This window comes from Peromyscus leucopus, chromosome 1 (genome assembly GCF_004664715.2).
Source record: "Peromyscus leucopus breed LL Stock chromosome 1, UCI_PerLeu_2.1, whole genome shotgun sequence".
NCBI lineage: Eukaryota > Metazoa > Chordata > Mammalia > Rodentia > Cricetidae > Peromyscus > Peromyscus leucopus.
The window spans coordinates 166798738-166814463 of NC_051063.1; the positions used below are offsets into that span (position 1 = coordinate 166798738).

Below are 15726 nucleotides of genomic sequence, written 5' to 3' on the forward strand. Positions count from 1 at the left end.
GCACAATGTATACAGGCAATAAATACATCAACATTGTGTAGTCCATTTGCAATTGACAAATTCAGGGAAAATACTCTTTATCTACCCTATCTTGGTGAGTCCAAAAGGTTGTATCTATTTCACTTTCTATTCTAACTTGCATTACCAAAATTACCTTTTAATGTCTCTCAACCTTATATACTTTACACCTCTTCAGTGAATTTCTGTTCCAAATCTGGTAACAAGGAAAACAATAACTATAAAGCCTTCAACTCCATCAGAGACCCAAGAAGGAAATAATATTACCTGAGTGTGGTGATATATTGTCTAACCTAATAAACTTGCCTGAGGATCAGAGGGCAGAGCCAGCCACTAGATTAGATTTAGAAGTCAGGCGGTGGTGGCACATGCCTTTAATCCCAGCACTTGGGAGGCAGAACCAGGCAGATCTCTATGAGTTTGAGGCCAGACTGGTCTACAGAGTGAGATCCAGGACTTGTCTTGAGAAAACAAACAAACAAACAAAAATATCCTAGCACTTGGGAGGCAGAGATCTGCCTGGATCTCTGTGAGTTCAAGGCCACCCTGGACTACATGAGATTAACTTAGTCTAGGAGAGAAACAGAGCCAAACAGTGGTGGCACACACTTTTAATCCCAGTACTTGAGATCTCATACCTTGGCTTGGGAAGCACACAAGCCTTTAATCCCAGGACGTAATATGGCAGGGCAGAGAAAGGTATATAAGGCATGAGGAAACAGGAACTCACTCTCTTATAGGCTGAGGATTTCGTAGAGGTAAGAACTAGTAGCTGGCTGTTCTGCTTCTCTGATCTTAAAGCTTTCACCCTGATATCTGGCTCTGTTTTATTATTATTATTATTATTATTATTATTATTATTATTATCATTATTATTATTAAAAGACCATCTAAGATTCGAACAACACCTGAGTAAGCAGAAAGCTCAAGCAAGCAACTTCCAAAAAATGTGAGAAATGACAGAAACAGTTGGCTGCCTTGGACAGTCACCCAAGGTTCCTTTGCAATGTTGGGACATCTATATTTAGTCTACAGGCCTAGAATATCTGACAGACTCATCTGTGAAGCAGGATTTTTCTGAAGGGCTGTCCTACCTTGTCTTGGCAAAGTTTGGCATTCCTTTCTTTTGTGTCTTGCTTGTCCCATTTGGACAGCATACTGTCAGCAGTCAAGGCAAGGGCACTTTCTTGCCTAGTGGCTAACTTTTGCCACAAAGAAAATAAACTCCACATGGAGTTTCTTTTATGCCCATAATCTTCTCTGAAGTAAATTGGTGCTGCCAGGAGCAGACCTATCTCATTGTCATAAAAAAAGAACCTATGTTATCAAAACATCTTAAATGTCATATTCTATAGATCTCTGAAGTGTTTGATGACCACCTGTCTACTTAAAATATATCTGTTTGACCTTGAAAATGTACCTGATTACAAGCTTAATTGTAATAGGTGACCAACTACTAACCTGCATTTCTTTATTATCCTAAATAGTTTGTAAAAATAACTTTCAAGGACTAGCAATTTTCATTACATTGTTAAACGAGATGTGTAGGTACAATACCTTGAACAAGATTAGAAATGTACATACATTATCTTCTAACAAAAATAATCTCAACCTTGTATCAATGTACAAAAATACATATCAACATAAAATATTTAAAACAAGTAGTTGCATTTTAAAAGTAGATTGAAGCTGGGTGGCGGTGGCACAAACCTTTAATCCCAACACTAGGGAGGCAGAGCCAGGTGGATCTAGTGAGTTCAAGGCCAGCCTGGGCTACAGAGTGAGTTCCAGGAAAGGCACAAAGCTACACAGAGAAACCCTGCCTCGAAAAACCAAAATAATAATAATAATAAATATATATATATAATAAAATAAAAAAATAAAGGTAGATTCAATAAGTCCTTTTAGCCTATCATTTCTTTATCCCCTGTTTGTCAGCTTAGTGGTGTTATAATCCATGTGGAATCATCGTTGTGGGGCCCCATCATCCTTTTGGAGACTTCAGAACTCACTGTCAGGCACAGTCATTGTTCACTGCTGAAAACTTAAACATTTTAAATGTCATATGCAGCAGACCTCAAAGAGGTTAAAGGATCAATATTTGTTATGTACATCCAAAGTACAAAAACTTAATTCCTAGTTACCTGATAGAGAATCAAACCTGAAATCATGTACAGGAAGCTAGATGAAACATTTTTCTAGAATTAGTTAGTACCCTATATGACCATTAATATCATGACAAAATTAAATTTTGAGATAATATTTATACATTAAGAAAAGTTTTAAAAAGTCAAAATAAAACCAAAGGAATATGAGATTAGATTAGTGACAATAAAAAGTCCCTGAATTTTTGTTTGTCTTTTGTCTCATATCAGGTGGTTCTTCTGACATGAGTCAGAGGTTTTGGATTTTGCTTTTAACAAGCATGCATGGGTTTAGAGGAGAGAACCACACTCCCAACTCCAAAGCCAGCTTTAATTTGTAACTGAACTGAGACTACAAAAAGATCATTTGCATTATGTGTCTGTAGAGAACAGCAGAAACAAACATTTGGGAAGATCTGTGAAATTTTATCCTGTTGAAAATGTGATATACCAATAGGCCAATTTACTCTTTTTCTTGGGACTTTTTTTTTTTGGCTGAATCATCCTTTTTCTTCAGATGTCTCATTTATCCAGTGGTCTTCAGATTCCTTAGATGGATGCCTTTATTCTCCTGAAAGACAAAATCAAAACCCTTCCCAAACCCTGACTTTAGGGAGGTTCCCTTTTGGCAAATTATATCTGATCAAATGAAAAGCATTTGTTAGTCATATAAGTTAATTTAAATTGGATGGTCATGCTGGTTGATGAACTATCACCTCTTCTAATTAATAGGTCTCTCCTGTTCAAATTGAATCTTTATTAATTTTGATGGTATCCATAGCTTTTCTTCTCCTGAAGAAACAAAAGCAAAACCCCTTCCCTAATGTAACACATATCCTGGTTTCCATTCTTTAAACTATACAGGCTGATTTAATTCTGTAGCTTTTTTCTATTATCCAATGACTCTCTGCAGCTGTTGTTCCTTTCTCATTAGCATTTAGAAAATTCAAAGTTAATAAAGCATTATGCAGTCTATTTCTGGGGGTTTTATTACCCCTTTCCGTTTATTTAGCATATCCTTTAGAGTTCTGTTTGATCTTTCCATAACTGCTTGCCCTGTAGGCCTGTGTGTATACCTATAAGATCCTTTATATTGTAATAAGAAAAAAAAAAACTGTTTCATTTTACAAAAACTGTTGCACAAATCCTAGTTGGTCTTAATAAAAACCCAGAGCCAGATATTGGGGTAAATGCTGAAAGACCAGAGGAGCAGAGCAGCAGCCGCGAGAGAGTTCTCTCCTCTAGGACTCCGTATCCCGAAAGAGACCCGAGCTCCTGTCTCCTCCTGCCTTCTATTCCTTTCTCTGTCCAGCCATATCACTTCCTGCCTCAACCTCCCTGGTGCTGGGATTAAAGGCATGTGCCACTACTGCCTGGCTCTGTTTCTCTTTTAAACTAGATCAATCTTGTATAGCTCAGGGTGGCCTTGAATTCATAGAGATCCGTCTGCCTCTATGGCTAACTAGTGGCTGGCTTTGCCCTCTGACCTTCAGGCAAGCTTTATTTGTTAGAGCATACACAAAATATCAGGACAAGAAACATATGCTGGAACATTGTCAGTCTTAATTTGTACAGGTATACCCATGATGACCATAACTTCTAGCAAATATGTGATTATAGGATCATCCTTTTCAGAACTCAAAGCAGTTACCCATTGAAATCCTGAACAGGTATCAATGGTGTGGTGTACATATTTTAATTTTCCAAATTCTACAAAATGAAACACATCCATCTGCCAGATTTCATTCCTCTGAGTACTCTTTGGGTTACATCCTGCTGGTAGTGGAGTTTGATTGTAAAAAGTACAAGTAGGACATTTTCTTATAATTTCCTTGACTTGTTGCCAAGAGATGGAAAAATCCTTTTTCAAACCCTTGCTATTGACATGGTTTTGTTGTTGTTGTTGTTGTTTTGTTTTGTGAAACTCTGAGGCCTCCAGCACATTTCCTATCAATAGTTGATCAGTTTCTTCATTACCTTGTGCTAGATGGCCTGGCAGACCCGTATGGGATTGGATGTGTGTTCCATATAAGGGATGATTCATATTCCTGATTATTTCTTGTAACTGAATAAATAATAAAGTTAATTCTGACTCATCAGGAATAAATTCAGGAGTTTCAGTGTGTAAAACAACTCTTTCTTCATTATGAGAGTCAGTAACTATGTTAAGAGCTTCTGTAAAATCCATTAATACCAACAGAAGAGCATATAATTCTGACTTTTGGACAGAATCGTAAGGGCTTTGAGCCACTTTACTTAAATTTTCTGATTTGTAATCTGCCTTTCCTGATTTATTTGTACCAGTATAAAATGTAGGGGCTCCAGAAATAGGTGTTCCCCGTACAATATGAGAAAGAGTCCAGTTAGTTCTCTTTATAAATTGAATTCTCTTGCTTTGGGAACATTTGCTGTTAATCTCTCCCAAAAAAATTACTGCAAGCTTTTTGCCAAGGTTCCTTTTCTGCCCATAATTTGTCAATTTCATCATTAGTTAAAGGTACTACAATTTATGCTAGGTTTATTCTTGCTAATTGACAAAGTCTCAATTTTTCTTTTAGAATCAACTCAGAGACCTTTTCCACATAAGTTTTTATTTTTTACTTTTTTTCTCTGCTTATGTGGTAAAAAGATCCATTCTAAAATAATATTTTCCCTCAGCATTAATTTTCCTGTAGGAGAATGGGTAGAAAGTAAAATAACTAGAATGCAGTCAAGCTCTGGACCCAAAGGATCCACATGTGCATCCTGAATTTTCTCTTCCACCTGTCACGAAGTGTCCCGGCACAGGTGTGTTGGTTCACCGGATCCATGGAAAGAAGACTCAGAGGCATCTTAACAATGAATCAGCCGGGCGGTGGTGGCAGCGCACGCCTTCAATCTCAGCACTTGGGAAGCAGAGCCAGGCGGGTCTCTGGGAGTTCGAGGCCAGCCTGGGCTACCAAGTAAGTTCCAGGAAAGGCGCAAAGCTACAAAGAGAAACCCTGTCTAGAAAACAAAACAAAACAAAACAAACAAACAAACAAACAAAAGAATGAATCTAGCCTTTGCGACTGCCAGGGGTCCAGCCTTGAAGGACTGAAGCCCTTTCCCTTTGCCCAGGGCATTTTTATTTCTCTCCATATTTACACTTTAGCAAGTTGATTTCCATATGCTCAAAACAGCCTGAAAGGAGTTCCCAAAAATACAATGTCAAGTGCAAATTCCTGTATTCATCAGGCACTGTGATTTTCTTGGTTTCCTGAACCAAGTTTTGCATAGGCCTTTGTATCCTTGGGAGACTCTGAGACAAGATTCACATTGGACAACTGGAGAAACAAAAGGTGTCAGTTAAACAAAGGATGGATTAGGGCTCGGTGCTGCCCTCTGGAGCCAGGCCTGGAGAAGCTCAGCAGGAACGTGGCCACACCCACCAAAGCCCATTCTCCCACAGCCTCGGCTGACAAGTCTCTTGGACTATTTCAGTCCTCTAAGGTTTTGAACAAGTTATTCAGTTCATCATTTTTTACCCCAATCATGGGCCATAGATAGGAAATGTCACCTAGCAATCCTTGAAAGTCATTAAGAGTCTGCAATCAATCTCTCCTAATTTGCACCTTTTGGGGTCTAATTTTTTGTAGACCTATTTTATATCCTAAATAATTAATAGAATCTCCTCTTTGTATTTTTTTTCAGGAGCAATTTGTAATCCCCAATAAGGCAAAATTTTCTTTACTTCTTCAGTCTTTCTAAAGTATCTGCATTTGAATCAGCTAGTAAGATGTCATCCATGTAATGGTAAACTACTGATTGAGAAAATTGCTTACATATCATTTCCAATGGCTGACTTACAAAATATTGGCACAGGGTGAGGCTATTTAACACTCCCTGTGGGAGAACCTTCCATTGATATTTCTTAACAGACTGAGAATTATTATAAGTAGGCACCAAAAAGGCAAATCTTTCTCTGTCTTTTTCTTGTAAAGATATAGTGGAAAAAAGTCTTTTAAATTGATAACTATAAGAGGCCATCTATTAGGTAACAGAGTAGGCAAAGGAATTCTAGATTGTAGAGAGCCCATTGGTTGAATTACCATGAAAATAGCTCTTGGATCTATCACCATTATCCATTTTCCAGATGTCTTTTTTTTTGGTTTTTCGAGACAGGGTTTCTCTGTGTAGCTTTGCGCCTTTCCTGGAACTCACTTGGTAGCCCAGGCTGGCCTCGAACTCACAGAGATCCGCCTGGCTCTGCCTCCTGGGTGCTGGGATTAAAGGCGTGCGCCACCACCGCCCAGCCAGATGTCTTTTTAATACAGGAGAATTCCAAGGGCTGGTTGATTCTTCAATATGTTGAGTATTTAACTGCTCCTGTACCAGCTGTTCTAAGGCCTGTAGTTTCTCTGCTATTAAAGGCCATTGCTGAACCCATACAGGTTTGTCCATCAACCATTTTTGTTTGTTTGTTTGTTTGTTTTTGGAGACAGGGTTTCTCTGTGTAGCTTTGCACCTTTCCTGGAACTCATTCTGTAGCCCAAGTTGACCTTGAACTCACAGAGATCCACCTGCCTCTGCCTCCTGAGATTAAAGGTGTGTGCCACCACCGCCCAGCTCCATCAAACTTTTTTTTTTAAGATTTATTTATTATGTATATAGTGTTCTGCCTGCATGTATGCTTGCACACCAGAAGAGGGCACCAGATCTCATTACAGATGGTTGTGAGCTACCGTGTGGTTGCTGGGAATTGAACTCAGGACCTCTAGAAGAACAGCCAGTGCTCTTAACTGCTGAGTCATCCCTCCAGCCCCCATCTGTCAATCATTTTAAAAGCAGGGCTGTTGGTGTCTTTGAAAGATCAGCAGCTCTTGGGCTCTGTTCTTGTACAACCTAAGTGGTTGGTGGCTATTCTTTATAATACCTTCTAATATTTTTTTCCCAGAAACATACATTAATTTATGATTTGTTTCTAAGATTAGAGGAATGTTAATCTGAGTATTCCATTGCTGTAACAAATCATGTCCCCATAAATCCATTGCTTTGTTAAACATGTATGGCTTTAATTTTCCTCTCTGTCCTTCTGGCCCTATACATTTGACCAATCTCATACTCTGTTTTACCTGAGGTAAAGTACCAGTCCCCAAAAACTGAACATTTTCCTCCTGAAGAGGCCAATTTGGATGCCAAGACTCCGTTGTAATTATTGTTACACCTGCAGCTGTGTCTACAAGACCTTCAGGAAGAACATCATTTGTGTTTTTAATTTTGGTCTTTGTTCATTTATAGAAGTTTGTCAAAATATTTGTTTTATGGTTTCTCCTGAAATTTTTTGTTCTCTCTTCTATAGCTGTTCTATCATCCAGAGCAGTGTGGTTTCTTACAATAGGCATTAGGTTCTTTGATTGCTCTAGGAAGGAGTTTCTTCCACAATGTCAGGAAATGGTTGAACTGAATTTGACATGGGGGCCTGCGAGAGGCCCCCCCAAATTGTTTCCCAGCAACCACATGGTGGCTCACACATATCTCTGATGTCCCCTTCTGGCATAAAGTTGCACATGCAGATAGAGCACTCATACATAAATAATAAAATCTTTAAAAAAAAATGACTTTTTAAATTGACATTATGGAACTCTCATCTAAATTAATTATACTCTCATTTAATTGCTCCTTCTTCAAACTGTCCAATGTATTATCATACAGAGACCTAACTTCCTCCATTGTAATAGTGTTTCCCATTCTTTAATGTGGAGAAAAAATTCTAATTCCTTCCTTTAAGAATTCCCAGTTGACGGGCTGGAGAGATGGCTCAGAGGTTAAGAGCACTGGCTGTTCTTCCAGAGGTCCTGAGTTCAATTCCCAGCAACCACGTGGTGGCTCACAACCATCTGTAATGAGATTTGGTGCCCTCTTCTGTATACATAATAAATAAATAATCTTAAAAAAAAAAAAAAGAGTTCCCAGTTGTCTCACCAAATCTGTCAATGATACGATTCAGATGATGATGGAGTGTGGGGCTGACCGCTCTGCGTAGAACAGAAGCCTGAGCGATTTTCAAGGCAGCTACCTAGTTTGGCAACAGCCAGAGGAGGGGTACAGGGCAAGCCCATAACCCACTGGGAGAGAAGCAAGAGCCAGCTGTCTGCACAGGGGATGTGTAAAAGCTTCGGACTCCCCTGGTTTTTGGAGCCCCAAGGCCTATGGAGTTTGCCGCAGAGAGGCTGCAGAAGACAAATCCCACCTCTCTCAGAGGCTTGAGGAAAAGGAAGGAAAACTTTAGCCGGAGGGGTAGTGGCCCTGGTGGAGGGGTAGTGGCCCCGGTGGAGGGGTAGTGGCCCCGGTGGAGGGGTAGTGGCCCCGGTGGAGGGGTAGTGGCCTCGGTTGCCTGCAGCTCAGGCACCACAGGCAAGCAGCTTTTTCATGAATTGAGGCCCAAAAATCTGGATGCCAGATGTTGCACAAATCCTAATTGATCTTAATAAAAACCCAGAGCCAGATAGTGGTGTGAATGCTGAAAGATCAGAGAGGCAAAGGAGCAGGCCACAGCCACCTCTCACCTCGCCAACTCCTCAGCCTGAAAGGGGTGAGCTCCTGTGTCCTCCCGCCTTACATTCCTCTCTCCGCCCAACCATCTTGCTTCCTGTCTCCACCTCCCTAGTGCTGGGATTAAAGGCCTGTGCCTCCCAAGCACTGGGATCAAAGGCATGAGATCCCAAGTGCTGGGATCAAAGATGTGTGCCACCACTGCCTGGCTTCTATGGCTAACTAGCGGCTAGCTACCTGATCTCCAGGCAGGCTTTATTTGTTAGAGCACAAATAAAATATCAACACAGGAGATAATGTTAGACGTAAGAAAAACTTTATTTCCATATGGTGCTGGGGTAGGGTGAAGACGTGCAGGGACATCCAGTCCCCACCCTATAGCTGCTGGGATGGCCTGAGGATGTAGAGAAAGTGTGTCTTTCGTATAGGCAGCTTGGCGTGTTGGGGGACATGGACCCCTTCCTCAAAGTTGTCCTCATGGGCGCCCCCACGGAGCCCATCCCGGATGGCCTGCAGGCGATGTCGCTTTTCTATGAGCCAGCGGCTCCCATCCTCCACATCAGGCTGCGTCCTCCGCCTTGGCAGCTTCATGATCCAGAAAGCCACCCGCCGGGGCTCTGGGTGCAAACTGTCTGTGGCCTTCGGCACAGGCACCAGAGTCTCTTTCTCCTCCACTTTGGGCACCTGGTAATGTGAGGCACAGGGAGATCCCGGTCAAATGCCATACAGCACATCCAAGAAGCTGGGCCACCTCAACCTATATCTCAGCTCACTTAGTGCTTTTGGGGCAGACATTTCTGTTTTCTGTCTGGCCTGCTGCATTCTTTATGTAATAAATACGTTTGTTTATCATTTAGTTTTTAAAGACTTATTTTTATGTGCATTAGTGTTTTGTCTTTATGTATGTCTATGTGAGGATACCAGATTCCCTAGAACTGGAGTTATAGTTGTGAGCTGCCATGTGGGTGCTGGGAATTGAACCTGGATCCTCTGGAAGAGCAGCCAGTGCTCTTAACCACTGAACCATCATTCCAGCATACAAATTTGTTTTTAAACTTCCACCATTGCCTTAGAGATTTATTTTATCTTACATTTGCAAGGGTGTGCCTGAATGCTAAGTGTGTGCACCCCTTGCATGCATCAGTAGTGCCCTTGCAGAGGACAGGAGCTGAGTTCCCAGCACCCATGTCAAACATCTCCCAGGCTCATCTAACTCGTCTGATGCCCTCTTCTGGCCACTGTATGGCTAATATATATAAAAAAATTCATTTTATTTTATTTTTTATGTACCCTCATTGGTGTGAGAGTGTTAGGTCCCCTGGAACTGGATTTACAGTTATGAGCTGCCATGTGGATGCTAGGAATTGAACCTGGGTCCTCTGGAAAAACAGCCAGTACTCTTAACCAAAAGCATTAGCTGGGTCGTGGTGGTGCATACCTTTGATCCCAGCACTCAGGAGGCAGAAGCAGCAGAAAAATCTCTGTGAGTTCCAGGCCAGCCTGGTCTACAGAGTGAGTTCCAGGCCAATCAGGGTTACATGGAAAAAATGTGTCTCCAAAAATCAAAACAAACAAAAAAGAAAGCATTAAGTTTGGTGTGGTGGTTCACATTTAGAATCCCAGCATTTAGGAGGTAGAGATAGAAATGTTGGGTGACTCTAAATTAAAAGCCTTAAATTATGTCATTGTGGTGGCACATGCCTTTAAAACCAGCATCTAGGAGACAGAGGCAGGTGGATCTCAGAGTTGGAGGTCAGTCTGCAAATACAAGCAAGTTCCAGGACGTCAGGGCTACATAGGAAGATCCTATCTCAAAAAACCAAAACCCCAAACCAAACCACACTCCTGTTCTGAAATTCCTCTAACCTCAGTTGGGCTTGATGGTGCAGGCCTGTTTTCCCAGTTACCTGTAGGTTGAAGCAGGGCATTGAAAGCTCAGGGTCAGCCTGGGCTGTGGAGTGAAACCCCAGCTCAAGAAAAGGCTCTGTCAGTAGAGTGAGTGTCTGTGCTCAATCCCCAGCATTCAGGTAACAGCCAGGGGCTGCAACGCATGCTCGTATTGGCCACACATGGCGGCGGGTAGGGCAGAGACCGGAGGATCCCGGGGTTTGCTGACCGGCCAGCTTAACTTAATGGATGATCTTCAGGTTTGGTGAGAAACCCTGTCCCCCCAAAATAAGCTAGAGGCCTGTTGTGGTGTCCGACACCTTTAATCCCAGCACTCAAGAGGTTAATTGTGGTGGAGGCAGGGCAGTCTCTGTGAGTTCAAGGCTAGCCAGGGCTACACAATGAGACCCTGTGGAAAGTGATTGATACTTACCTTTAATCCCAGCACTGGAGGCAGAGGCAGGCAGATCTCTGTGAGTTCCAGGCCAGCCTGGTCTACAGAGCGAGATCCAGAACAGCCACCAAAACTACACAGAGAAACCCTGTCTCAAAAAACAAAAACAAAAACAAAAAACAAAAAAACAAAAACAAAACAAAAAAACAGAACTTAACACCTACTTGGGCATCCCCATGTATGTACATAGACACACACACAAACCAAACTAAATCAAAATAAACAAAACCCCTCCGAGATGTGCCCTGTATTCTGGAATTAGTGGACTTCTCAAAGACTGAAGTTCACAAAGCTATGGGAGACCCTAAAACTCTCTGAGAAGACCAAAACACTTTCTGAGGGCTTTGTATTTGTTTAGAGACAGGGTCCTGATATGTAACCCTGGCTGGCCTGGCACCGGCTTTTTTTTTTTTTTTTTTTTTTTAAGATTTATTTATTATGTACACAGAAGAGGGCACCAGACCTCATTACAGATGTTGTGAGCTACCATGTGGGTGCTGGGAATTGAACTCAGGATCTCTGGAAGAGCAGTCGGTGCTCTTAACCGCTGAGCCATCTCTCCAGCCCGTGGCACCTGCTTTATAGATCAGGCTGGTCTCTAACTCAGAGATTCTCTTGCCTCTGGCCTAAAATTATGGCAATTCTCCTGCCTCGGCCTTCGAAGTACTGGGACCACCTGTGTTTACAACCTATTGACCTGTCCCTTTTGACACTTGTCACACTGAGCCCCAGAAATTTTGAGGATATTCCATGTACAGAGTGTTCACTGGCTAATTTTAAGTACCAGCTTGCCACAGCCTAGAATTACCTGGGAAGAGACCCTGATGGGGAATTCACTAGATCAAGGTTGTTAATTGATGTGGGAAGACCACGTCCCCTGTGGGCAGCACCACTCCCTAGTGGGTCCTGAACCCCCTAAGACAGGACAAAGCAAGCAAAGATGTGTTTTTTCTCTCCTGACAGTCGAAATGAATGATGTAGAAAGTTCCCCTCCTGAAGGGCTGTACACCAGGCCCTTCCTTCCCTACGCCGCTTTCGACTGGAGTGTTTTAGACGGTAACAGAAGGGAAGCCGGAACAGTGTGGCACAGTGGACCTCCTCGACTACAGAAAAATGCTGAGTCCTGGGTACCCGGGGATGCGGCAGGGCCTCACCTTCCAGGCCCCTTCTGTGTTCCCCTCTGGTTCAATGGAGGCCACCACCTTCTCAGAGACGAGCACCTCCCCTGTCTCGTTATCAGTCACCTGTGAGGATCACACAAGGGTCAGAGCCAGCCTGTCAGGAAGGGCAGCATGATGGGTGGCAGTGAGAATTCGGGAAGGACTGTCCTGGTGAGGCACCTTGTCTATCTGCAGGTGGCTGGAGAGGGTATGGTTCCCCATTCTGTGCTCCTGGTTCTCTTCCTGATGGAAGTTCTTGGGAAGGTCCCGGAAGTCCACGGGGGAGGAGAAGAAGTTGTCCAGGTCTCGCAGTAGGTCATCCTAGGCCAGAGGGAGACAGTGTGTGCACCACTGCACTTCCAGGGTGTCCCGAGGCCTTGCTCCAAGTCAGTCCATCCCTTTCTCCCTTGCTCCTCCCATCCCCAGGGCCTCTTGCCACCATGCCTGTCTGTCTTTCTGTCCTAGTGCCTTGCTGTTCTTGCCCCTTGCATGTCCTGACTACCATGTCCTGGCTCTTTTCTCTACCCATCACCCCAAACATACTGGGCAGGCAGGCTGGGGGCCCCTTCCTGGGGGCCCTACCTCTGAGCCACACCCTCAGCCACTGCACCCCAGCCCTCTTTTATGTATGTATTTTGACTGGGTCTCACTGTGTAGCTCTGACTGACCTGGAATAGATATGCAGACCAAGCTGGTCTCAAACTCAGTGTCCTGACTTTACCTCCCAAGTGTAGCGCTTTTTATTTTTTGAAACAGGGTTTGACTAAAGCTGCCTGGGCTGACCTTAAACTTTTTATTTTTTTTTTTTTTCACTTGTTGGGATTTCTTGTGACCTGCTACTTGGGATGACCAGCTTTCAGCCCCAGGCCCAGCTTCTCTTCCTATTTTGTGTTGTCCTGCATCATCTGTCTGTTCAGCCCACTACCTTACAATCCTGCTTTTCTTGGAGATAAAGTCTCGTGTATCCTAGGCCTCAGACTTCCTATGTGGGAGAAGGTGGTTTGGACTCTGTTCCCCTGCCTCCATCTCCTGAGTGCTGGTGTAACCGTGCTGGGCAATCCAGCCCAGGCCGTGTGCATGCTCGACAATCACTCCATCCTCTGAGACTCAACTCCAGACCTCTCTGTTCTGTTGCCACCCCAAGCCCTGCCATCACTCACTTTTAGGAACAGTCGGCTGAAGCTTTGAAGAAGACTCTGAAGGCCCAGAAACCCGGAGTTGCCCTCCTGAGGGTCGGCATCATGGATCGGGGCAGCAGAGGAGGACACGAAGGCTGAGGTGAGCAGCAGCAGCAGGACCCCCAGTCGACACATCGCGGGTGGGTGGGAGGCTGTGACAGGGCAGTTTCAGATTCAACGATCACCCCTCGGGGGCCCCTTCCCGGGCCCCGCCCACCTGCCCTGCATCCCCTGGCTCTTGTCCGCACTGTCCACTCCAGGCGCCGTTCATCCGGACCCGGCGTCACTCAGCTCCCGTTCCTCACCTTTGCCTACATCCGCTCCTTGTCCTGGACCGCAGCTCGGCCACCCGGCTCCGGACACCGCCGGACCGGGACCGTTAATATCCAGTTCTGGCCTCGAGCCTGAGCAGGTTACCGGAGCGTTGGTTGGGTGCCTGGGCTCCACGAGCCTGGCCACGCCCCAATTGTCTGACCACGCCCACCTCCCGCGGTCACCGCGGAATCACCACCACCACTGCACAGTCAAATCCACACCTCTGATGTTGATTAACCACATCTCTTACGCCAGGAGTGGAGGGTCACGTCCCCACCTGGCGACCTGGCCCATGAGCCAGGCATTGTATTCTACGTCATGCCTCGGACACAGAGCCACCCTGCGTTTTTCCGCTAACGAGGTCCTTTAAGGCAGATTTTCCTCTCTGGCCATGCCTCATCAGAGGAACATGCCCTCTTTTCCTGCCCACGCCTCCACCCGCTGACCTTCCCAAACTCTCTGACGTCTAAAAGACACGCTTGTCACGTCCCTTAAGGCACAGCCACTTGTCTCCCTGCCCCCAGCTGATGACCTCATGGGTGAACAGGCCTTCCTTCCGTGGTCAAGCTCTTGCATGCAGGGTCACACCTCCATTCTTCACTAACTACTTCCCTCCAGCCAGACCACTAGATCCCCTCCCGATCTCGCCCCTGTACTATACCCCACTCCCATCTTCTGATCTTACCCTCTAGCCCATCTCCTATTGGCCAGGCCCCCGGCCCCCGCCCCCGGCGCAGGGCCACGCCCTAATCACTGACCTCGCCCCCCCTCCAATGGGAGTCGACCAACAATTACGGGTGGTCTCGCCCTTCAAGTTAGAGAAATGCTTCTGTATCCTCGAACTCCCTGGACTGATATCCGGGTCTAAGACCATTCATTTAATTTCATTTATCCACAGTGTTAGCACATAGGAATGCCATGGTACAGATGTGAAGGTCAGAGGGCAACTTCCAAGAGCTGGTTCTGGCCCGCTACCGTGTAGGTTCCCAGGATGGAACTCAGGCTTGACTGCAAATGCCTTCCTTCACTGCTAAGGCATCTGGTTTACCCTCACTCACTGACTACCTCCGAGTCCTACCGTAGATGCCTTCTCATTTTACAGCTGACTGCACGTAAAAAGCCCAACTAGTCCCAAAAAACCTAATTACAGTGCTGTGTTGTATTTTCCAAGAAGCCCCAGATCTGTTTCCTTCTCTTCAGACCCACAGAGCCCATATGCCAGCCACTCTTGATGGCGAGCTTGAAGACAGGCAGCCCCCTTCTTCTTTTTCCTCTTTTTCTCATTTCTCACTTTTCAAATTTAGAAATAGGGTCTTATGCATCCTAGACTGGCCTTGAACTATGTAGTGGAAGCTGTCCTTGAATCTGTGTGTGCATCACAAGCAGGTATGGAGGTCAGATAGCAACCTTCAGGGCTGTTCTGCCCAGCTGTGGGCACTGGACACTGACCTCAGGTTGACAGGGTGGCAGAAGTGCCTTTCCTTGAGCCCTCTGTCCAGCTCATGGCCACGGTGTGTCTGTTGTGCGGTTTTTGTCTGTCTTGTTTTCTCAGAGAATGCCTGTAGTTCATCATGCTGGTTAGTTAGTTCTTTGTTAACTTGATACAGGCATGAGTCATCTGGGAAGAGGGAACTTAATTTAGAAAATGTCTCTATCAAGTTGGCCTGTAGGCAAGTCTGCAGGGTATTGTCTTGATTAATGATTTACATTGGAGGGCCCAGCCCACTGTGGGTGGTTCCACCCCTGGGCCCGTGTGTTCCTAGGTGCTGTAAGGCCGAGCAAGTCATGGGGAGCAAGCCAGTGAGCAGCGCTTCTCCATGGCCCCCGCTTCAGTTCCTGCCTCCAGGTCCTTGGTTTGACTTCCTTTCATGATGAACTGTAACTGTAATCTTAGATAAACCATTCCTCCCCAAGTTACTGCTGGTCATGGCGCTCTCCACAGCAACAGAAACAAACTAGAGCATCCAGGCTAGCCCCAGCCTCCCAAGAGCTGGGAATACAGAGGAGTGCCATGGTTTTTACTCAGTCCTTCATATTGAAGAGAGCAAGCCCCAGGG

General features: G+C 44.8%; 1 protein-coding gene across 1 annotated transcript; it reads right to left on the bottom strand.

The window, feature by feature from the left end:
• Positions 1-8969: 8969 nt before the first annotated feature.
• Positions 8970-14069, bottom strand: Dkkl1 (dickkopf like acrosomal protein 1). Its single transcript, XM_028861887.2, has 5 exons — positions 13660-14069; positions 13337-13506; positions 12357-12497; positions 12171-12260; positions 8970-9359 (listed from the first exon to the last, which is right to left on the bottom strand). Exons 2-5 carry the CDS (start codon positions 13487-13489, stop codon positions 9051-9053), a joined length of 693 nt encoding a protein of 230 aa, XP_028717720.1. The 5' UTR covers positions 13490-13506; positions 13660-14069; the 3' UTR covers positions 8970-9050.
• Positions 14070-15726: the final 1657 nt, after the last annotated feature.